The following is a 25,442-nucleotide window of genomic DNA, read 5'->3' as shown; positions in this document are numbered from 1 at the left end:
CTAATAAAGGAAATATGGGTAGAAAAATTACTGGCAAAATATTCAGTTAATTTCTCCACCAACAAAATGTCAATTATAATCTAACTTGTCTTTCTTTCCCGCAACAGCCTGACATCTGAATCCTAAAAAAACTAACATCTCACTGATGTAATAAAAAACTGAAAAAATCCCCTTGTCACTGGCAGAACCAGATGGACTTTGCTGGTAATAACATTATGAAAGTGGTTCTTTGTACTCTACAAGTTACTCAAGGCAGAGGATAGCACTCCAAATCAGTCAAGCTCAAGATCCTCTCCTGTTGGCTGCACAGAAAATCCTTGGATAACAGGAAATTTCCTTCAAGACAGATTGGTTTTGCCTCCCCAATTCCATTCTTTTGCATTAAAATGGAAAGCTATTAAAAAGACACGCTTTAATGTGCTGAATGATAATGATCCTGCTTTTGAAATGTAGAATTTCAAAACATAAAAGATGGAGAAGGAGCAAAAATTAGAACATACAATTAAAATTGTAATATTCTTCCTTGTGAGTAAAAATAGGAACATAATCTGTTTTTTCTGCTATTCCCCATCAGCAGCACCAAACAATACAGCAAGAAACCAAAACAGAAACTCTTCCCTACATCAAAACCCACATGAGAAAATAAAATTCACCCTGCAGAGTGATTATTTTAAGCAGAATAAAATATATATGTTGGCAAGCACATGCTGGGCAGCTGGGCATGGCAATGAGGGTGAAATCTCAGTTCTCTCAAAGTCAAGGAGAGCTTTACCACCTGAAAAGACACTTGTGATCTGACCCTGAGACTGTCAGTAGACAGTCCCACCACAGAGAAATATCATAAAAGCATCCAAATTGTTACCTTATACCATTACTTTGAATGACTCTTAGGGCAGCAAAAGCACAGGGTGTCCCACTGCCAGCATCTGGGGACCTGCTGAGACCACAGTGCTGATGCCAGCAGGTCTTTTGGGGACAAACCACTATTCTGCTCCAAACTTGCAGTGTAAGGGCTTGTCACTTTGAAGAAATTAGTAAGTATCTTGATAAAATGACTACTTTATATTTTCATCAGGTCTTTCAGCCCAGGATCTCCAAGTGCTTTTCAGTGAGATCAAACTGGCACTAGCATCTGTGAAGTATTCTAAGCACAGACCCATGGAGGAACCAAGGCAGTGTTTTGCTGTCATAATGAATTAAGGATAAATCTAGAACCCCAACCTTGCCATGTATCTTGTCATCATTGTCAGGCAGCCTCAGGCTTAGTCAGCTTAGTAAACTGATCAGAGAGGGAAACTGCTCCTTTGTTTGTATTCATTGCAGGTGAGAAATTAACACCAAGATTAAATGAAAATATTAATACCAAGAACAGAAGGACTGCACAGTTTCTTCCAGATGCACTATTGGCTTCAAGTGAGCATCAGTACAAAAAACTGGCTGTGTCTGAGGAGCAAAACTGGACACTTGAGTCCTTGAGTTAAAATTACACAGCTAGTTACAACAGCAGGACCCTCAATACAGATCTCCAAAATTCCCAGTCCTTTTCTCTATATTCCAAAACTCATGTGTGTGTTAAACTCCTGAACCTTTTTATTTCAACTTCTGCAGATGCAGACCCCCCTACATGCTTCCTTCTCCCTATATAAACACTACACTATTTAGAAAAAGACAAAGATTCGTGTGATGAAAAAATGAGGCTCTAGTTCCAAACTCAGAGGGAGCCCAAAGCCACTGTCTTTTGAGGAACAAGTTGGACTTTTGCCTTTGAGGAAAGAAGCAGCTTTTGACTCTTACTGCATCCTGAAACCAGCAGGAACTGCATCCCACAGTGAAGGAAAACACCACAAGCATGGGTTTATACAGAACCTCAAGAGTTTGGTGGCAATGAGAACTGATTTAACTGCCTAAATCTCAAACCCTTGCTAATACTTCATTCAGTCAGAAAACATATGCTGAAAGAGGACACCAGGAACACAGTTGCACAGCTTCACTGTGGTTGCAGCTGCACATTAAAGCTGTAATGCCTCCTAAATTATATGCAGCTTTACTGTGCAGAAAAGAGTCTCTACCTGTTGGCACTGTCATTGTGGAACTCAAGACAGTCATTAGCATCTATCTCCAAGTACCAATTAACAATCCTGCTTATTATTTAATTGTCTTGTTGATTAATATGAAAGATAATGTTTATTTTCTTGTTTACATGCTATGATCCCTTGTTGAAATTATAAAAACTCCTCAAGAGAATGTCTTCAAAGTGCAATCAAGATATACATTAAATCCTGATGAAATAATTACTCCTGCAACAGATCTGGCTGAAGGAGCTCCTCTGGGAAACATACATGAAAGAGAATGAGATACAAAGGACAAATTTACTCAGGAATTGTGTGTTCAAGCAGCTAACTGCTGTTAAGCACTACACTCAATGAGTAACTGCACCCAAAAAGGCCAAGCTAAGCAAGGCATATAAAAAATGAACAGAAAATGCCACTTTTTAGAAGTATAGCATTTCTCAAAATACCTCAGTAGCACATTTGTGGAACATTTTGATAAACAGATCCAAGATACTGAATCTGTTACTAATTGCCTTAACTTCTGCACCAAGACAGAGCCACTTTCAAACTGGTTCACTTTGACAGTGTGTGCAACCTTCCTGCACCTCCACTGTTCAAAGGACAGTGGCATATGCTACCTAAAGCAATTAACTGCTGTAGTGCTGATAAATCCTCTTCCTGTGAGTCTGGAGGGCGATGATTCTACTAAGAAATTTGGCAAAGGGACTGTTGATGTCCATGTGAGATAACAGGAAACTGAAAGCAGAGGAACTGGAGTAGCTGTTGTAGAAAATAATCAGTGCTTTGATGGGCAACCAGCCAACTGCACTAATAATGATGTGTGTGGTTCACACTTAAAAAGCATCTCTTGTCAGGTAACAGTGCACAAAGCTTAATTACAACCTCTCTGTGCTTGAATGCAAGAATGGCTTTGCCTGACATTAAAACAAGGTTATTTCTGGAGTTGGAACACCACAGACAACTTGCAAATGCAGTATCAAACAGCTTGCTGGGTTTGATTTTGTTTGTTGTTTTAGGGTTTTTTCCTAAAAGGGAAAGGGTGAGGATCTAATTGAAAGCATAGGGCAATTTAGGAAAACAAAACATCACTATCAAACTGTCGACTATGAATATGAATTCAAGTAATAGTCATCCTCAGCTCCTATAAAAAGCACAGTCAGTTCTTTACAGAGAGCCAGTTGGGCAGCCCCTTTCACATGCTCTGCTTGGGCTCCTGGACAGGTCCAGGCAAAGAGCACAACAGAAACACTCATCAATCCCTACGTGCCTCTTGCAGAACAAACAATACACTTGGTGGCATGCCAGCCACCTTACTCATTAGGCCAAAATATAGGCCAAGCTGGTCTGGACATGGGCCCAAATAAATCAAGCAAAATCTAACTTCAGAAACCACTTTACTTCAGTAAAATTCATGAGAGGATGCATTTACATGGAGCCAGTCCTGAGACACTCCAGAGTGCCAGACCTTCTGCAGTCCTTATCCAACAACACATTTCTGAATTTACACTTAAGTTTTCAGTTGTGTCTTTTCTCCAGAATTCCTTTTCTCAGGGGGAGTTTGTTCCATGGAGAGGTTGTAAAAGCTCTCCTAAACTGGGCCCTTTTTGCCTAGCAGCAGAAAGAACTCAAGCTCATTCCAGATCACTTTCTGTAGGGAGCCTAATTTGGTGCCATGTCCATTGCCTGACCTTCTTTTTCTCAAATTTAATCTTGCACAGGAGGCCCTCACACACACTTTCAGCACCACAATGGGCTGCCTGACCTTGTTCACTATCAACTTCTGTTTCCTCAGGGAAAATTATGTCCTTTAGGGAATTCTGCACAAAACATAAGCATTACAGTCATTTCTTTCTCCGGGCATGTGCCAAACATTTGTCATAGCTAGAGTTTTACACTTTAGAGTTAGAGTTTTACACTTTCCACCTATCTTCTCTCTCCCCATTCAGCCTTCACAACCACTCTTCTACAAAACACTCTTACAAGGGAAACCAAACCCCACACTCTCATGTTTTTCTTCCAATTAAAGCATGAGAGACATCCATGGATATTGCTTTTGCCTCCAGCTGTGAGATCTACAGTCTGCATTTTGCTTAACTCTTTCCCTCTTTAATAGAAGATGTCTTTTAAGACACTCTGGAGAGTTCTTTCCTCATAGCTAGGCGTCATGGTAGAAAATAAAACTAATATATGGCACATGCAGGGGCACTCAAATATCAAATGACAAGGGACAGTCTCTAACCTGCTCTTTCCCCCACACGATTTACAGATTTCTAGGTTTTCTGCCATGCATGGATGAGACCAGTGAGGAAAACCACAGCCAGATCAATTACATAATGCTCAGCACCTAGGGAACAAGGCTGTGCAACAACAGTAGCTACAAAGCCTGCTTGTTGAAAGAGCCATGCCATTTTTAATTTTAAATTCTGCCTCTGTTCTTAGCATGACATTTCAGATATTCTGATGTACAGAAAGCTGCTTCTAGCTTACACTCCCTGCACACATTCTGCACATTATAGCTGTGAAAGTAAACAGCAAAATTTAAATCCCTAAAGCACTCCTTCTAGCATAATTTCTCCACCAAAAAAAAAAAAAAGAAAATGAGATTTGAAAATTTTATAACTATGCAAAGTTATAAATTTTTTTCTTCAAACTTTGTGAATTTTATTATCCTTCAGAAGGAAGAGAGCTATGAAATATACTTTGGGACATACTACAAATCAGGCAATTGAGATAAAGGCTGAGGACTTAATGGACACAGTGCATTTATGGGCAAACTGCCACAAGTCAGAAATAGAACTGCAACTCTGCTTCCCATTATTAAGCTCCACTGACAAGAATAATAAAAGAAAACTTCTGCACATTCATTTCAACATGACTCATTAAATATTAACAGTTTTAGTGTTCTTGGCCAGTCTTATCTTTCAGAGATCACTATCATTATTCACATTGTGAAAATGCTGAAGGGCTTCACTGAAAGGGTCAAGGCCAAACAAGTGCACAGTCCAAGCCTTAAATATCCTGAACTCTGGACTTTACACAAGAGTATGCTTACACAAGACTTTTGGATTGACCTTGACAGACACCATGGAAGTGATTTTTATCCTGATTCTGAGCCATCTCCTAAGTTTGGAAAATTATGGATGCAGGCTGAGAACCAGCCGACTTTAAAGCAAAGCTTTCCCGAACTTTCCCAGTTCTCAGCTCAACAAGGCATAAATCCCCCCACATAACCCATATCCCAATCTTTTCCTGCTGCCAACCAGCTCCAAAGGAAGCAGTGGGAAAGTCACAGCCTGTCATCCTATCTGCAGTTCCAGTTATTGTTTCCTTATCACTCATCAAAACAGGCAACAAATAGACGGATGTCCTACAATACATCCTCCAGCACCCTGTCCCAAGCCTTCCACAACTCACAGGATAAACTTGGTTGGTATTATTATTTTTATTATTGCTATTGCTCTTTGATTTGCAGTTCAAAAATTAGAAAGGTAGCACAATGAAAAAAAAAAGCAGTTGCTACCCAAACCCACAAGCAAAACTAAAAAAAGCCAACAAGGTATCTGTCTCCACTAACAGCATTCACCTTGGAAAACATAATGAGATCTAAAAAACATAATTTTAAAGAGAAAACCAGGAATGTCTAAATACATCATGAAGGTTTGGGAAGGATAGGCACCATCTGTATTTCTAGAGTAAATTTTGTCCAAGACACCACTTATAAAGGATATGATAAACTTTGAGGGTATGGTCTCTTCCTCCCCCAAGCTTACCAGCTTCCTGTGATGGCTGTCCAATTTCTGGAGGACATAACATTTTCCCCACTCCATACCATTACACAAGTTCTGCACCAAACCTTTGTTTGCTTAGCTGTCCCAGCAATGTTGCTGAGAAGCACTGCCAGGAAGAACAAACAATTAATATTCCTTATTTCTGTGTTTTGACTTCCTCAATAAATAATTAGTTCATCTGGATCACAATGCACAGCCTCAAACAATGGCATTTTTATAATGGGTGAGGGTAATAAAGTTTCAATAGAAACCCATTATTCTGAAACATTCCAAAATGTCAAACCATATTTAATATTTCGAGGATGTTACCTCACCAACACTGTGAGAGCAAGTCTCTCCAATTCGAGACAAAGTTCATGCCTTGCCTCATGCACATAGCATAATCTTGCAATTCAGACTTGAATTTCAGCCTCTCACTTTGACCTTGCAATTTTCTCTTACTATCTCTTATTAAAATCAGCAAGGCAGAAATAGAAATCAGCAGTGTTGACATATTAGGAACATCACCGTCTCACAGTTTTTTACTAGACAGTTTTTAACTACTCTTACTCTTAGAAAATTCACATCTTGTGTCTCTCAATTCTTATTTCCCCCCACCTCACCAGCAGGCATGTAGAAGAGCTTACTTCCATCTCCTGCAGCAGCTGTTACCTGGATGAAAACCACTACCACACCATAGTTGGTCTTCTCTTTTCAAATTAAGAAGTCCCAAACCTTCCAACCTCTCCTCACAGGTCAGGTTTCCTTGATTTCTGACCATCCTTGTTGCCTCTCCCCAGCTCTATTCACAACTTCATGAAGTATGGAATAAATTGTGCACTAATTGTGCATCAGTGAGCAATAATCAAGGCTCACCTGAGTTCAGGCACAATGCAGACCAAGCAAAGCCACTTTGGGATAAACTCAAAGCAATCTCCAGAAGATGAGAAGCCAAAACAAATCTGCAAGGTATTCCTGACATCAGAAGAGCTCCCTCATGCTGTAGAGACCCAAGAGGTGCTCCCTCCACTCAGCTGTTTTTTAATTTAACAGAAGCAGCCAATCCGGCCCATCTTCAAGCATTCAAGCAATTTGCATACAGGTATCCAAGAAGAAATTTTCACCACACTTCTCTGTAATTTTTCCCCAAGTTTAAGAAACACCAAAGGGCAGATCTTCACAAGCACTGACAATTGCACTTCAACCATTTTTCCTGCTCTCCCAAACCAGTGGCTTCTGAGGTTGCTGCTACAAAATTGTCACTTCAGCTTGTAGATTTAAGACATTTTTCTGGCTAAAGAACATTGCTTCAGCAGCCAGAATCAGTGTTCAGGAACTGACTTATATATATATATATGTATCTAGATATATCAGAATAACAGCTAGTCACAGCAGCCTGCCACATACCATTTCCAGCTCTGTTCACTAAGGATGTTAAACAAAGCAAGAGCAGATGAACATATTGCTGCACTTCCACACTTGCTGTTTACAACTGTACCATATGACAGACTGCTGAAAACCTGGGTAGGTTAATCTTTAAGTAAGCAAGGCTGTCAACACTTAATACAGAAATATGTCAGTTCCTGGGCTGCACACTGCATGGGTAGCTGTGCACTGAAAATACAACTACCTGGATGTCAGCAATATTTCCCCACTCTGTTTCATGAGCTAACTGAGCTAAAGCAGGCAGAGCCACATCAATCTAAGCTCACTCCTTAGGCAAAAAAAAAAAAAAGTTGGACTTATTTGCCAGCAAGACACAGATGCATGAAATAGTCAGGTTGAGCAAAATAGAATTCTAGTCTCATTTGTATTCTGTCAAGAAAAAGTAAGAAAGACATTTTTAAAACTACAAAGTAATGCACCTGAAACAATGGTGTTAACTACTGAAATAACACAGAAATCGATTACTTAAATTTTGCTTTGCAGTATTAGCTCCTGGTGTACAAAAATCATTCTGCTCATTCAGGCTGCTCCAGGGAAGAGGTAGATGTATTTGCAAGTGGAAAAGATGAGAGATTAAATACATGACATGGCTAACAAGGGCTCATCTGAAACACCAGATTCAGACAAATATCTGACAGGAAAGAGGAGAACCAAAAGAGGGGAAATTCAGTATCTCCATGCTCCTGACTGCATATGGCAGCCTGAATACAAGTTACCATCTGTGAATACAATGCCTTCTTTACAATAAAAGCTCTGAGGTGGGTTCCATTTTCCTGTTACCTTCCTTTGACCCAACACACCATCCCCACAGATATACCCTTCTCATCAATTCCAGATCCCTCAGTTCCATATTTTACTGCACATCTAAAAAATCCACAAAGGATCCATTCCCACTTCAGCTGGGTTTTATTTCAGATGCTTAGTCAAAGGCTTGACACCTATACTGCCAAGCAAATAACTTCTCAGGGGGGCATTTACTTATTCCTACTCTTAGTGAGTTAAATGGTCACTGACAGCACTAAATGATGCAGTGGAAATCATCCAAGTACAGAAGTGGTATGCCTACACAATGAGTATTTTTAAACAGAGGAGGGACACATGGGCTTCTAAACCCAGGGTTACTATGATTTATTTAACTGACATCAGTTCTGAAGTGATACTTCTCAGAGGTATAACAGGCTGATACTGCAGTGCCCTTCAAAATAGCACTTAGCAGGAAAATTTGAGATGCATATTTTTCCATCACTGCAGATGGAGAGATCTGAATATTTCTGACCCAAAGATGGTAACTTCAAATTTCAGTAAAAATGAGCAATTCCTGAAGACCTGCTTGAGACCATTATCAAATGACATTCTGAAGCTTGCCCAGAAGTCCAGAAAGCTTCACTAATAACATTTAGATTAGATTTATTATATGCTGATTAACATCCACTGAGTCCTTTCCTCCAGAGGCCAAGTGTTTCTTAATAAGTGAGCTCCAACACTGAGGACACAAAAAGCCAAACAAAGCAGAAAGCAAACACAATAGCAGCACTAACTAATGATGAGCGAGACACTGGCTAAGCTTTTTAAAATGTTGTGCCAAAAAAAACATCTTCCATACTCCAGCAGGAAGGATGAAAGGAGTTTTAGAAAGCCAAAATTTAGTATTTCATAGAGAATTAAAAAGTAGCATCAGAGTAATCCTGCAGCTGATCAAGCACTGCAGCTATAGTGCTGGTGCATTGTTTTGGCTTGACATTTTATTTTTGTAATAAATGATAATGTGGGATGTCTTGATTGGCGACAAGCACAAGCAAGCAAAGCAGTTTAGCTCTGAAAAGACACAGTGACACTTCAAAGTCCATCTGCCCTGCAAACCACATCCTGCACACCATAAACTGAACGTTAGAGTGACTCCAAGTTAGCCACAAAAACGAAATATGCAATTAACTATCAGTCTGATTTAAAACTATTTCACCTGCTAAGTCTCCCTGTCTTAACAATGGTATTAAAATAGTTAAATATGCTATTGGAAGAGTCTGAAAGTCACTAATAAAGTTGTAAAAACAGGTGCAAACTGTCAAATTACATCCCCACAGGAAAGTCACCATTATCATTTTACCTATGGAATGCTCCGTTCCCACTGCAGAAAAACCACCAGTGCAGCTGCCACTGCTGCCAGGCTGAGGAGCCCCAAATAACGGAGTCAGAGCAAGCGCTGCTGGTCAGGAGTCCAGGAGCCAAAAAAGCAGGCAGACTGGGAGGGCTGGGCTGAGGGGGAGGCAGGAGAAGTGCTCCTCTTGACAAGCTAGGAAGGGCAGAAAGAAAGGAAAAAATCCAAGGGGAAAGAGAGATGCTGGTAGCTAGGCAGCGGTGAGATTCCATACACTCAGGAAAACAGAATAATCAAGTGCATTCAGCTAGGGAGGAAGGAGAAAATAAAGGGTCATATAGAAAAAAATGGAAAAAAGAAAAACAACCAAAATTAAGGGAGAAAATATTAAGTCCAGGTGAGCAGAAGATCCAAGAGAGGACAAAATAAGAAGAAATATCTGCATGACTCCAGTCAAGTACTTCAGATCTTTTCCTAGTTTAAAATCCACTGACCACCATTTATGCTCATAAATAAATGTAAACCTTGGTAGCTCTGAAGGCATAGATTCTCCCCTACTTATGGGCACATCCGTTTTAAATTACTCTTCTTTTCTCTTCCTCATGGGCATCAAGAATGCCTCAGTATATAGAGTTAATCTAAGACCCAACCACTGCAACCACTGTCTGCACTGAACCATCTACAGCAGCTCAAAAAGTCACCACATCTCCTGGGAGGGCTGCCTCTACTGCTCCAGAACCTCTTGTACTGTCATTCATCAAGGCACTCAGGGCTGACAAAAATCAGGCTTCCTTAGGTGTGGCCTCAAATTATAAAGATCTTTAAGGTATTTGGTCAGCAGAAAACACTGGAAGTGCTTTGCTGTGCCCCAATTCTGCTTCTGCTCTCAAGCTGAAGTTAAGACCTAGAACATCCTCTCCAAAATCCTGACCTTGTTACATGGTCCCCACATTACTAGATCCATTTTTCCCTCTCTTTTCTTTTCCCCCTCTTTTCTGCTTCTTCCTTTTCATATTTCTTGCCAATATGGTTGGCACCATGTTCCCTCCTTGCTTTATTATTCTGTCATCTCCTGCACAGTCCAACCTGCTCCCACACAATTCCTAGAGCCTGTGCCATCCAACAGAGGCTTCTCCTTCCAAACATCTCCTTAACACTGCTGTCTTAACTGCATATCTCTCCCATACCATGATCTCTAACACTCCATACAGGAGCTTTGTCTTCCAAGGCAATGACTCACAGATGCCCAGTCCTGCTTCACCACCCAGTTCCCTCTGAGACTCTGTCAAACCCTCACCCTGGGCTCTCCACCTTGGCTGATCTTCAGTGCCTCCCCTCTCTAAACCAACAGGGATACCCTGACCCCAGATCTGCTGGCCATGGGGACCTTTTCATGCTTTGCACAGCGTTCTAACTCACCATGTCCAAACTCCACTTTCCCTCTTCTCTCAGTTCTACTCCAGGTTCCTCACCTGTCCCTTTGCTGAAGCCCAGCTCAGTGTCTCAGCTCTCAGCACCACAGATGAGCTGTTTCTAGCAGGGAGCCTGGCTCACCACACACCAACAGTGCAGTGTGTAAATGCATGATGCTGCATTAGCAGTGATACCAGTAATGATGTTCTGCTGTTAAACACGCTGTCCTGAGAGTCATTTGTGCTTCCAAGAACAAAGCCTAATAAATTCAGGCTTATCTCCTAATTTATCCTCCTCACGGGCTAACGTGAAATAGGATATACCTAAAGCACACTCTCTTTGTTTGTCCTTAATTATAGGCAGTATTATGCTGCCACAGCAACTAGGAAAGCTTAAGCTGCCCTAAGTGATACAAGATACTGCACAAAGCCTCACACCCTGCCCCATCCCCTATCCCCACAGCACACTGTGAGACCTGTGGGTCACATCTGCTCTCTGGGGACAGGGAGCAGCCACATTCCAGCAGCGTGGCAAGGCCAGCCCCTGTGACACCTGCTCCCTCTCCATCTGCACATCTTGCTCTCCCTGGCTCCATGCAGAGAGGAAAAGGGGGACAGGAGGGCATTGCCTCTCCAGCCCCACACATCCCCTTGCAGGGATCAGGCTGCTCCAGTCCTCCACTCTAAATCCAGAGTAAGGACTCATTAAGAAGGAAACATTAATTATGTATCTGGCTGCCCATGAAACAGCTGGATGCTCCACTTCATCTGCACATCTACAGCTCTCCCTCAAGCTGCAAATTTCTCAGCCACCATTCCTGAGCAGTGACCAAATGGTAGCAAGAGAAAGTGGGGCTTTTGGGGCATTTAACAAGGAAGGGATGGTGCACTGAGGGGCTGCTGGGCTGCATTAATGCCATCACATCCCTGAGGAGCCCTGCAGCTCCTACCATTCTGCTATGGCACTGTGAAATAGGGACAAACCATGCACAAGGTGTGAGTGAATCTGCCAGCAAAGCAGCCCTAATCAGGAAGGGTTTGTACCCCACTTTCTAAGGTCACTAGTTCAAATGAAATTTTCCCACATCACATCAACACAGGATTTCTTGGGTGGGGGTTATGTTTATTGAGGCAGCTTTAACAAGTGACTCTGCTTCTTCTCTTGACCCATGATTCATCAAGAATTTACTGTGGTTACCTGCAACTACAGCAGGGATTTCTGTTTCAGCCTCACAGACTAGCTTAACTACCACAGGTCAGCACAAAAATCTCTAACTCAGGATCCAATGAATCACAGATTTTCTTCACCTTTTGATGAACTACTACTTATTCATACCCCAGTTATTCATATTATCTGTCAAAGAGGTTTAATTTGTGCCAGCTCTGCACAAAGCCAGCATACCTGTACACCCCAGCAGGGTACTGAGCAGAAGTTTACAGCTATTAAATCCAGGGAATTGTGAACTACATCATGAGCTTAGAAGAAATATAATTCTTGCTTTTAACAGGACAGAGAATGACAGGCTGAAGTGATTTACCTAGAAACATCTTAAACATGGCAACTTATTAAAAAAAAAATGTTCATCTTTTTTTTGCTTTTTTCCCCTGCATTAAATTCTGAAAGTACTGATAGTCATGGAATAATCAGGTTTAACAGGTTAGCAGTAATATATGCCTCAAATGTTCCTAATACATCATAATCTTCTTTCACAGAATTTGCATCACTGTCAAACTGAACTACTGATTTTCAGTTGATGCTTTTAACATGTTTCTATGGTTACTTTCCAAGGTCGCATCAGAGAAGCCTGAACAGCAGCTCAGAAAGACAAAAGGCATTTTGCATCTTTCACCATATTAAATAATTTATGAAAGTTAAGGCATCCTCAAGGAAAAAAAAAATCATAAAAGAATAGGTTCTGAGGTTATTTTCTTTGCAACAGTTTGAAGCACAGCAAAATCAATATCTCTACAAAAGCTTTCAAGATGGGACTATTTGACTAATGTTCCATATGGTACAAAATGCTAAAGAACACATTCTAAGTTTAGATCTATAGGCAAAAGCCTACATGAACTGCACGAATGGACTTTAAAGCAAAATGTGGACATCTAATTTGCTGCCAGCAGCTTCATCTTTTAAATCAGGCACTGAGACATTGTCTCAGTATGCTACATTTAAAAGATGCAAAAATAAAACTGAAAAAAATGAAGTAAACCTAGTAATGACAAGCTTTATTATTTCCACCATTTCTTATTCAAAGCCACACAGATTTCATCTGTCCCCTAAATGTTACAAATTTTGACTATTATAATGAAAGCTTGTACATAAAATATCTGAATTCTCTGCCTACCACTACACTAGATCAGAGTTTATTGGAACTAATTGAAGTGTCTAAGGCTTGGAACAAAAACACATTAGTCATTTAGTGGTTGTGCTAATATTGCTGTGCCTTTCCTGCAGTTTCATTAGATACAAACTGCTTCAATACCCTAATCATATGCTCAGTCACAGCACAATCAGGACACTGAGTACTGACAAGCTGTCCCACCATGCCTAAAGCTGATAAGGTGTCTGCTCTATGAGTAACCTCAATTATTGACTGTATTTTATGGTCAATCTAATGACCAAATGCTTATCAGTGAACCATCAGGTGCCTGTAATAGGATAGTGACCCTTAGTTTATATGTACCATTACTGCTCATTAGTGAATAATTAGATTCTTTAATCCAAATTCACAGGCATTAAAATATGATGGAATATCCTGACTCCAGTAAAAGACAACTACGCTTATTTTAACTCTTCAGATGTTCAATTACATTACTCAGAGATTGTATATTTTGTTAAGAAAATCTGCTTTCAAAAAGCATATCATGTGCAATGTTTTATATCATGCCTAAATTGACACAGCTTTCCCAAACATGCAGGAGGATGACGAGAGAGGAAAGATAATGGGTGTGATTCACCACTGTGCTTCTCTGATTTATTATCTTAAATGGTTCTAATTCTGCAAAGCCCAGCAACATCACAAATAATTTAGAAACCTGAAAACCAGTGAGTGCTATGTTTGGAAGATTAATTTTTCAAACCAAAGCAGGTGGATACAAGGGAAAGGAGTTGTAACTATACAGTTATTTTCCCACTTCAAAGGCAGCAGTTCCACAGCAGCAAATGCAACCCTGTCAGCAAACCAGTTTGAAAAGATCAACATCAAACAAGGTGAGAATTTTAGAAGAGGGACTTAATGCAGTTTGTCTTCTGCTCAGTGCTGCTCAGGGTTGCTAGGTTAGATACTTATTTTCTTCTAACCAGTTTTGATTCCTCCTCACTGTCCTGTCACTGCTCAAATCTTCCTTGCAGCCTGTGCACCGAGGACCGGTAAAAACACCACAGACACCACACCCCAACCAGCAGCACAGCCACTGCTGCCACCACTGTCACCGGCCACCAGCACGGAAATGGCACGTTAATGGTGACAGCTTCGATTTATTGGGGGTCTGGATTCTTCTCCCAAGGGAGTGGTATTTTCTTTTTTGTCAGAGAGCCCATTAACCTCTTCCCAAGTGCATGCCCATTCTCCTCCTTGCTGCCCTTCTCCTGCCTGATCTTTTACACCATTTCCTGTCTTCCCCCCGCTGTTCGCGTGACAAGAAAACCCAACTTTGCTATAAAGCTTATTACAGCTTTATAACAAAATATGCCAATATTTACTTAGCTGCAAGCATAGCCCACAGAAGGGTCCTACAACTATCTCACATATTTTCCCTTAGTAATATAAAGTTTGTTCAGGTTCCTTATACAAAAAACCCACCTGGAAACAGGTGTAAAGTGGGGAGCACTAGGCAAGGCACAGTTCATGCCCCACCAAGGGACAAAGCCAGCTGCATTCTTCTTAAATCTGAAGAATGCAAGAATAAACTTTTTTTTTAAATGTAAGGGTGAACTGGGAGTCTCTTCACAGCCATCCATGAATATAAGCTGTGCTTTTTGCCCTGGCTTTCTCGTTCTGCCAGTGACCTACTGAGAAGCTCCATTTTCTGCTAAATCCTCTGGTAACACAACCACTGAGTAATGTCTGGCAATTTGCTTACGTGACACAGTCAGATGTTAATCAAAGCTTTCCTCCTTCTGTGACAGATCACAGTGAGGAAAAAAGCTTAAAACTGATTTAATTTCTTAATACGCTTCTGTCTGCTGTCTTTAATATTTGGCTTTGATTTCGAATACTTAGTGCTTCTCTGCATTTCTTGGTAATGAATAAAATACTTTTTTTTTAAAGCAGAACATAATTAAGCTTGAAGAAATTAAATATGACATTCAAATGAGAAAGAGCTTTGGATGAATATGTAGATTTGGGCTGCACACATGCTTAAAAAAAATCAGTGCATTCCCTGCAAAGAATATCTTAAAGATACTCATTTTAACCATGGAGACCTCTTATGACCAGGTATCCTTTTTCTTGCATCTCTTAGCTATTGTTTTCCAGGTGAGGACATGAACTCTCTGTCCTGTCTTCGGAGTTTGTGACCTTACAAACACAAAACTGATTCTCATCAAGGAACAAACTGGAGTAAAAGAAAAAAGAACTAACCAAAAAAATCCAGCATGCATCTCCCTTCCCAGGCACAAACAGTCCACAAGCAAGAGTGTAAGGGTGTTATTTCAGCAAACAGAAACTCCAGTTTTAATGTGAAAAAGGCATTTATATGTGGCCAGGAAACCATGTCACAACCCAAAAACTAGATGTGCTAAGACCTGTACAAACACAGTGAATGCTGTTTTATGAAAAATAAGATTGGAATACTTTATTCATGTGGAAAAAAAACCCCGTATCTAGTGTTGCTGGGGCCCAGGAAATCACAGATGCAGTTTCCACAAGCAGCCTATGAAGTCTTTGTCTTCCTAAGTATCTTAGCCTGCACCCAAATACACTGAACATTAAAATATAGGCATATTTTTGCCTAGAGACTTTATTCCTAAGGCAAACCAGCCCTTTTAACAAGCCAAAGTTTCAACCACAGCTCCTCTTACAAAAGGAGGATGTAAACAGTTGAAGATCCTCAGAAGACTTGGTCAAAGAGAGGCCAATGATTTCCAAAAATTAAATATATGTGTGTCTGTGTGATTGTCAATATATTAACTGCATTTATTCCAGTAGAGAACAAGAACAAAATCTGCCAGGCTCTGCATAATGTGAGTAACACACTGGCCTTGCTGTGAAGTTCAGATTTCAAGTGGCTGAGGAGTTTCAGTACGGCAAAAAAAACCCAGCAAATACAATGAATGGGGACTACAGCATGACACTACAGCCATGACTCTTCTTTCATCTCCAGGTGCTTCTTGAGAGAGGATTAGCTGAACAGAGATGAAGGAGAGACAAGTGAATGCTGCTGCAAAAGCGTCAAGGCAGGGATGACCTTCTTCCTCAGCAAGTTCAAGGCTGGATGGTGCAAAGGGAAGGAGCCAGGAGTGGGAGGGTTGAAGCAAAGAAGCCTGAGAGCCCATTTACTGAACAAAACCCCCCAAAGTGGGGTTATCCTAGTATCTGTGGTTCCTGGATAAGGCATTTCTGCCAGTATCTGTGTCATCTCTCACTCATCCTTGAGGATTTCCACCTCTTCCTTTCCCCTCCTGCTGAGAGGACTGCATGGCTTGAGGGTGGAGGACTCAGCATGGAGACTTTAATCCATTAAGGTCCCAATGGCAGAAGAGTCAAAAAAGAAGGAGCAATGGGAACGTCTCCTGAGGTTATTGCCAAAGCTGGGGGAGCAGCCTGGCCATGCCCTGTACCCTTCTGAGAATCTGCTCAACCTATTTACAAGTGCCAGAGATCAATGATGGATCTCTCTCCCCCACAAAATCATTGTGAGATATTCTTTTTCTTGTGTTTCAACAACAACAGAATAAGAAACAAAAGTGCTTTGTGCACAAAAATTTCCATCAGCTCTGTCCATCAGTTAAAAAATTCAAGAGAATCAATTTTGAATATAGGAAACATGGGTAGGGAATAAGCAACGTACTAATGGGGTTTTAAAATGTTTTAGCTAGCACAGAGCTGCTAAAGCTATAAAATTCTGATTCACTCAAGGCAAAGACAGATTCATGAGAAGCAATTAGGGCCTGATCCAACATACAATGATGTCATTTGCAGTCTTGCTGCTGACTTCAAGAATCTTTGAATTAAGTCAATGACACTCACTTCACAATAAAAACAGAACTGAGTTTTGCTGACCAGTGACAAAAGCATCACTGAGAGAAAATATTTTGGGCCTTCTTTTGTACTATTAGGCACTGATTTCTTTCTCTCAGTTTCAATGAAGGTATTTTATTTTCTGGCTTCCCCAGTGAAAGGGAAAAATCTTTGCATTCTCTTATGACATACAAATTAACACTGAAATAAATCCAAAAGTAGATTAAGCTAAAATCATACCCACAATATGAAATACAGTAACAAAAGCTGTGCTGCATCCCATTTAAATACTTTGGAAAGGATGCATCTGTCCTTGCTTAGGTAACTAAACAAGAAAAGAGATGTCTGAGCTTCTCCCTGTACCTTTTTTATCCATTCCCACTGATTATTTCAGATACCTGTCTTTGAATGAAACAAATCATCCTCTGCAGGCCACCATTCCTCTGTGTTGATTTAAACTCTCAGCACAGAGACAATCCCCTAACTTACACACAGTGCTCTTGGGGCAGTCATTTCCCAGCCTCCAGTGTACAGACAGACTGTGACATTCAGGCATTTGACACTTCAAATCATTGTACCACGTTCTTTTAAAAAAGCAGAACTTGGAAAGTCAAGCTCTTTCTGAGGTCAGATTGCAACTTATAGTAAACATCATTTATTTAATGGTATAAAACATCTTAAATACCAATGAAAAGGAAACAATACAATTACCATTGTGATTACATTCTGCAAGGGATTCCCAGTGCATAAATTTTACTTTAGTGCCATTCACAGACATACGCTTTTCAATATTGTCTCAAAATATGTTCAGCTCAGAATCAAAAAAGGAGTTGGAATGCAAGTACAAAGCCCTGAGTTTTGTTGTTTTAAGTACCATCTGCTTGACAGTGTATTACATTTAATCAACATTGCTAATTACAACAAACATCCAAACAAAACTAACATATTTTTGTTATAAGACACCAGAACAGAAAAAAAAAAAAGATTGTTGTGGGCTATTGCTAAAAGAAGAATGTCAAACTGTTTTAACTGTTTCTACCAACCATGGAAAAACTTTTATTTGGACACATAGGCCATACTACTGCATAAAAAATACCTTTTCTTAATCTAGATCTGAGAGAAAAAGACTTGTTACTTCAGCTTTTGCTCCAAGGAAACCTATAGAATAGCAGACTTGCGGTGAAGATGGCCATTAAGGACTGGACAAAGCCCAACAAAGGTTTCCCTGGGTTTTTGGTCAAGTGACTTTTTGGGTTTTGGTTCCAGGTCCCCAGAGAGAGAATCGGGGCGTCCCCATCCCATCCCTGCTCTCCGGCAGCAGTAGAAAGCCACAGCCATGAGCAGGGGACCAACTCCACCCCTCAGCAACCAGCACCTTGGCAAAGACTGAATAACATTTCCCAGCTGTCTGAAGACCCACGGGCAGTTATGGAAAGCAGGAAAAGAGGAACTACCTTATGAAGAAGGAAGCAGCAGCCGAGGTACCCGCCGAGACCCCGGCCGGAGCCACCGCGCTCTGGGGCGCTGCCGTGCCCACGGGGTCGGAGCTGGGCTGCCCTGGGCTGAGCTGAGCACTGGGAACATCTCGGCCACTTTCTGCTGCTGCTTCTCCCTGATGAAAATAAAAACATATGTACAGGTTAGTACACTTTAATCCATGGCCACGACAGGGAAAAATTCCACACAGCACTTCCAAAGCGACTCTTTGCAAGGGTGAAGGTGGAGATCAGCAGCAGGTGAGGAGTGATACAGGTGCACAAGTGTACTACAGGAGGTTCAGCAACAGAGAAAGTAAAAACCATGACCACAGAGGAGGAGCAGAAAAACACAGAGAACCTTTGTGAGGAGTAATGCACAGTTAAACAGTTTGACAGGCATGAAGAAATGGAAAACGATAAGCAGAACCCTTTTGTTTTACAGTGCTATTTGGGAGCTAGCAGAACTGTTTATCTGGTTCAGTTATGACTGTCAAGAATTATTTCTCAGTGGCACATCACCTACAAGACCTATCTGTTTAAGAGGAACTAACCAAACAGTCACACTTGTAATATGTTTCCACATGAACAACCCCAAGAACTAAATAAAAGAAAATTGATTTTTTTAGAAAAATATATACAGCCCTCTTTTTCATTATTATTTTTCTTAGCAACACAAGTGTACAGCACTTTTCTCCTGCAAACCATTCCAGTGGAAGAACAGGAGAAACGGGAGATGCATCTTCTCCACCATAGAGGATTTGCAGTGTCTGAGACACAGTTTGGAAGGAGGTAATTGTTTTGAGATTTTGCCAAAATTTCAGACATCTGTATTGTGAAATTGTGTCAGGTTTATATCTTTATGTTTAGGCCTCCAACTCTTTCAAGTACTGAGTTCAATTAAGCCCCATCAGTCAAATGCTCATTGACAGTGCTGGGAAGGCTCCTTTTCGGAATAACCTGCTCTCTGTCTGCAAGTCCTGAAGATTTAATTAAAGATGACACCACAATAAATATTTGTCAAAAGAGTTAATTGCTTCATGTATGATAATATATGATGTTTCTGTCATCTGAAATACTACTTTGACATTTCCAGCTAATTAGCTAAAATAGATTCCAGGAAAGGAGACAGCCTTGTAATGAAGCGCAAGCACAATTAGGTACTTCCTAGGATGCTACCAAATTTTAAATTTTGAGCTGCCATAGATCATGTTTTACAACTATAGATATGCAGACATGGCAATAGGGCACTCCCAGTTACATACACACCCTCAATTTTCTCATACACTGACAATACAAATAGAGATTTTCTCATGAGAACTGAGGCAACCCGGTTATTAGGTACCAAGGAAAAAAACTTTGCCAACCAAGTAGTGCTCAACTGGTGCATGTCTGGAGTTTCATCTGGACTCATTCCTATAGGTTGAGTGCTGTATTGCCAGTTCCCAACAAAGTCAACAAGAAAAAAGTGCACCCAGCTCTTTTGAAGGTCTGTTCTTTCAAGATTAGTACTATTATCAGTATTATGGAGTGGCTGAGTAATGCTTTAGCATAGAGTGCCACACAAAAAAAGTACTTTTATAGAGCTGACCAAAGAGATCTGAGGCTGAGACACAAAATTCATTCATGCAGATTAACTTAATCCTAGTGAAGCTACTCATGCTAGAAGCCAACCTGGAAACTTTGAACAGCCCTCTGCAAAACCCTTCACTTTGTAATACAGGAATCTCACAAGATCAGATTTCTCTGTGATGAAAACAGAAAGACCAAGCACTGCTAGGGATCAAGACAGGCACAAAAGAAATTATGCGGAAGGAAAAATTATTTTAAAAAGGGAGTTTGTCTGTCCATCCTATCCATGATCTACTGGCAATGACAGCCAGGAACAGAGAAGCTTGGAAAAGGATCAGATCCACTCATGTGGTTAATTGCTTATAACTAAGTGATGGAGTAATGAACCTTGAGGGGGTCAATAAAGCAGGTATTTGATCATTAATGCACTGAAGCAACAAATGTGTGGTCTTGACCTGTACCAGTCACAGAAAGAATATGGCACGTGGAACAACATGCAGGTGGGTAAAATGCAGCGTGACATCTGAAATTCAGAGTTACGTGAACTGACACCAAGTGCTGACCAGCAAGACGAGCTTATATGGATTCAGCAATTTATAAACTAAAAAAATCTACACCACAACCTCTGGAGGCAGCACATGGAGCCCAGAGAGTGGCACAGCAGGGACTGCCAAGCTCAGCAGCAGTGGCATGGTGGCCAGCAAGAGGAGGACCCAAACTGGCAGGATAACATCTGTGTCTGAAAAGTCAGGGAGACAACCATAACCCTCTGCCACAGAAGGTGCTGTCTCAGATTCAAAATTACAGGCTCAAGTCAAATTCCCAAGACAAATTTTTTCATTCACTTTGAACAGGGGCTATACTACGCAAGAGACCTTGATATAAAGAAAATTGGGTTCAAGTAACATTTTGAAAAGAAGACAGGAACAGCAACATGTTTCTAACCAATCACACTAACTAATGTATAATCTAAATGATGGCATGATCTAAATCTAAATATGAAATCTTTAGAGTTAGCACAAAACTTCATTGCATTTTACAGCAAAGTGTAACAGACTTGTAGGAACTGACTGGAATCTGTTAATAGATTAATTCCTGTAAAAGCAATTCACATTTAAAAATATAAGCCATGTGTAACACACATTCCTTTTACACCACTTTTTATTTCTATGAGAAGCTAAAAGCCTACATTTCCAAGAGACTGATGATTGTGGACATATCAGGCATGTAACTTGAAATAGCCAAATCAAACCTGATATTTCAGATGGCAGATGGTTAATATGCTTTCCAAATCAACGTATCTAAGTTGGATAAATTGCTATTCCCACATTAAACACATTTGAAAATTCAAACTGTAATTTCTTTTTCTGTAAGTTTTATTCTCAGTTTTGTGTGAACATAAAAAGAGGATGAGGGGAAGCCAATAAGAAAGCATTGATTCTTGTAAAGGAACAAGAAGTGAAGGTATACAAGATAAAATCATCAGGAGACTACTGCAGAAGACAACCCATTTAATATTTATGGTTTTCAACTACCCAATTAATATTAAACTCAGAGGTAACATCAGTTTTGCTGCAGGATGAGAAGCTGAAAAACATCAAAAGTTCTTCCAAGTTTAGGATTCGTTTCAAGGACTGTTTGCACCATCCAAAGGTGACAGGATTTTCCAGCACAGCCACATGCAGCTCTCCCTTAGACGTTACATCTCTCAGGTGATGAGGAAGGCTCAGGTATGAGGAAATTTGTCAGGTCCAGGTCATTTACCCTGAGGCAAGAAAACTAAAGGCAAGTAATGGGACCCTCCTGGGCCTGGACACTCCAGTGTGCCTCACCACAAAAAAAGAAAGGGCATTCTTTTTAACTAAATGCACCTCCCTCATCTCAACAAATATTTTTCTGAGGACTGTGTGTGGAAAACGGAATTTTTTAGAGGAATTTGAGCAACTTTGGCTTTCCCAAGTATTCAAGTCAGCACAGAGAGAAGGCTCCAGACGGCAGCTGAGAGGGAACTGTGCTTCTCCATTTAATGAATTTTCATAAATCATTGATGATCAAATGCAGAAAGTACAACCTTGTCACTATAAAATGTTACTGACCGCACTGAATATTTAAAATGTCATAGGGCTCCACATCCAAGAGCGATGTTTGTTTCAATTTTCTAAGAAAATATTTGCTGGACAAAAGCCATTGGAAAAAACCAAAAACCCTTTGGAAAGATGCTAAACCTCAAAGGAAGGCTTTCCAAAACTGCTCTATAGGACCCCTTCCCTCTACTCTCTCCAAAGCCACATGAAAATTGGCACCAGTAAGAGCACAGCAAGGATGACATTTGAAAATGTCACACCAAGCATTTTGCACGTTCAGGAACGAGCAACGTCTTGGTGCTTCATGTCACTGCTGTGCCATGGACAGGAGGCTTTGGGACCAGGTCCCAGCACCCATCCTGAGGACATGGGGGCAAGTCAGCCACATTGCATTCCCAGCTGGCAGCATCCACACACACAGCTGAAGCTGGCAGGGCCACAAGAAGCAGTTACAGCAGGAGTTGTTCCCAGCTGGGAGGGCCAAAGGCTGGGGGCAAGGGCGGGATAGATGGAGGTGACCTGACATGCTCAGGCTGTGGAGGTGGAAGTGTCCTGGGCAGAACAGGGCACCCCCTGCCCCATCCCTGATTCCCAGCACACGAGCTCACTGTTGTGACTAGATGGCAGGAAACATCTGCCCAGGCTTAAGCAAGTCAGACTAGTCCAAAATTACACTATAAAGAAGTTGGCCCTAAATGAAATTTCCAGATCCACAGGACTTTGTCTGGCCATTACCATCCAAAGGACAATTACAATTCTAACAAGCTCTTTACACATTTGAAGTGCAGAGCCAGAAACTAAGCCATACTGTTTCCAGTTTTCTGAATATTTCCATTCTCTGGACATTGACCTTTGTTCAGAGAATGTCCAGGAATCCAAAAAAGCCAAACGAGGTCTCTGAAATGCATGCAAAATATGTGTCTGGTGACAGGAAATAAAAACACAGGACTATAAAAACCTATAAAAATAGATCAGTCCCAGGATAATACTGTCATGGCTGAAGAAAACCAGAAGGTTGGATAGAGCTGCAAAAGAGTATTGAGAACAGAATCACTAATGAGGGAATGAAGAAAATTACAAGAGCCTCTATGAATCTGACACACATCTGTTGATCAGAATCACAACTGAATGTAATTTATTTTAATTCAAAAAATTGGTCCCCTAATGAAAGCACTTAACAGGGTAATGCAGGTGAAGCACTAAGTGCTCTGGGACAGCCTGAGTCTGTAGCGGTGATTTTTTTCCCCCTAACTAATTTTTTCTAACTTTTTTTACCCCTTTCTGACTAGCAGGCAGACAGAGGATTTTGAGAATTTGCTCTAACTTCCTATTTTCCCCTTTCTGACTAGAACGTCACAGTCAATTAAACTGTAAAAACTGCTTCGTGCAACGATTTTGCAAAATACTAAACCTACTGTTTATATATGATAAAACAATAATTTTCCACCTAAATGATTCATGCAAAAAAAGGCTCTTATGACCTACTAGCACTGACTGGAACAAATGTGACGTAAATCTGGAGCTGGATAATGCTCACATTATAAACCCTTCTTTCCCATAAGCGTGGGCAAGTCCTGCATGCATCTCCTGTGAGAAAAGTCTCCTCCTGACTGACGAGCACCCCATAAAGTTAACAGGGCAGCATATGCCAGGCTGAACTGAAACGTGTTCTGGATAAACTTTTTACTGCCACTTGGCATTGTTTCTGCCAGGGCTCATTATAAAATAAGCAGGGCATTTTATAACTACAATACGCTGCTGTAGTCATTTATAACCTGCAGCTGGGATGTGGTAACAGGAATGCCTAAACCTGTAGTTTCAGACTTTTATATGCATCTCGTGTTCAAAGTAAATCAACTGCAGAGCATGATGTCCCTTCTCTCAAAGAAGGTTTTTCAGCTACAAGAGTTGCTAATGCCTGGCTTATGATCAATCTCTGAAGATGAGGCAGAAGGAGAAAAATTATAGAGAAGTAGAATTAAATAGAAAGAGGAGGCCCATCTGCTGTCACAGACTGGAAAGTAATATAGGCAACCCAAAGGAAACCTCAGAGCACTTGCTTTTTGAAATAATTAAAGCAGGTTTAAGGTTTGGATCTTTACCACCAAAAATCAGTAGCAGTCTGTGCTCCATGCAGAAAGGACCTCAACCTTTTGGGCAGGGCACACACCCAGCTACATCCAGCATGGGCGTCCTTGGCAGTACCAGGATGGAGAATCAGCAGCTTCTCCCTTCTGACTAATGGCTTTTGATTTCAATCTGACCCAGATCTCTCCTAAACCATGCTACTTAGTCCTTGAAAAATGGATTAGGGTTCTGGGCGGGCCTCAATCTACAAAATGAAACATAATTCTCTCTTTTCCTTCAGATTGAAAATGTGGGCAATCCCTGCAGGCAGGGCTCTGGTAGTGCAAAGATGTCAGCAGGCAGTGACAGACCAATTCCTTCACATTGCAGCCATTCAGGATACCCATACCAAAGACACAGCAAGAAATGCTCTTTTTTCTTTCCCTTTTCACAGCAACCTGACCACCAGTCACATGAACAACATCCTCCTATCTGCACATGTAAACCCACTGCCTGCAAAGTCAGGAGGGCATGAAATGAGCTACCAACAAGGACATGGATCCTGCTGCATATTAACACTCTCAAATCAGGACCTTTCACGTGCAGTGCATTTAAAACAGCCAGGCTAGAGGGAACTGTTTCTTCTAATGCCTCTAGGCAAGCATCAGAAAGTGTTGCCCAGAGCCCTCCCTGTTGACTTCTATTACAATAGCTACAGCCTCCAAGGCCAAAAAATCTAGCTGTGTACTTCCCTGAGTACTTCCCATTGCTTCAAATGGACAGATATACAGTAAAAATCCCTGCTTTTTGTCAAAGGCTGATAAGAGCAAGCAAAAGAATTCATTAACAGGTTCATAATAATGCAAATTTCTGTCATTTTAGGATTGGGTTTCCTACAACAAGACAAATCCTTTTCCATTAGGACTGACTTCCATGGGCCAGATGTGTTTCTAACAGCCACTAAACACAGGAGACATGCAGAGCTTTGAAATGGGAGAACTTGTTTCACCTTCCTGACTCCACAACAGCATTTCTCAATGATCTGGGCAACTCAACAAAAATGTCACCATATCTTGATCACTCTCTATTCCGCAAAAGAAATTACCATGTTCCCAATTTCATTAAAATCACTGTATTGTTATAATGATTGACATACAATGTCACCAAATAAAGCAAAGGTGGACGGAGATTGTCATACATAATTTCTATCTCAATCACAGTTGAGCTGCTTATATTTTAGATGTAGCTGCTTTAAAAAGAACATCCC

The 25,442-nt window shown here is 40.8% G+C and overlaps 1 protein-coding gene across 4 annotated transcripts in view; it reads right to left on the bottom strand.

Moving 5' to 3' along the window:
* KIF26A (kinesin family member 26A) overlaps positions 1–25,442 on the bottom strand; it is a 96,563-nt gene that overhangs the window by 28,502 nt on the left and 42,619 nt on the right. For 2 of the 4 annotated variants that reach the window (XM_077180764.1, XM_077180762.1), the window contains exons 4-5: positions 18,432–18,589; positions 9,390–9,575 (exon numbers count right to left, since the gene is read on the bottom strand). In XM_077180764.1, the coding sequence (XP_077036879.1) occupies positions 9,390–9,575; positions 18,432–18,589 (344 nt within the window). The remainder of the gene's footprint in view (positions 1–9,389; positions 9,576–18,431; positions 18,590–25,442) is intronic. The other 2 variants (XM_054634940.2, XM_077180763.1) reach the window with 1 other exon arrangement.

Source organism: Agelaius phoeniceus, chromosome 6 (assembly GCF_051311805.1).
Source record: "Agelaius phoeniceus isolate bAgePho1 chromosome 6, bAgePho1.hap1, whole genome shotgun sequence".
NCBI classification, from domain to species: Eukaryota; Metazoa; Chordata; class Aves; order Passeriformes; family Icteridae; genus Agelaius; species Agelaius phoeniceus.
This window is presented reverse-complemented; position numbering and strand designations above follow the sequence as displayed.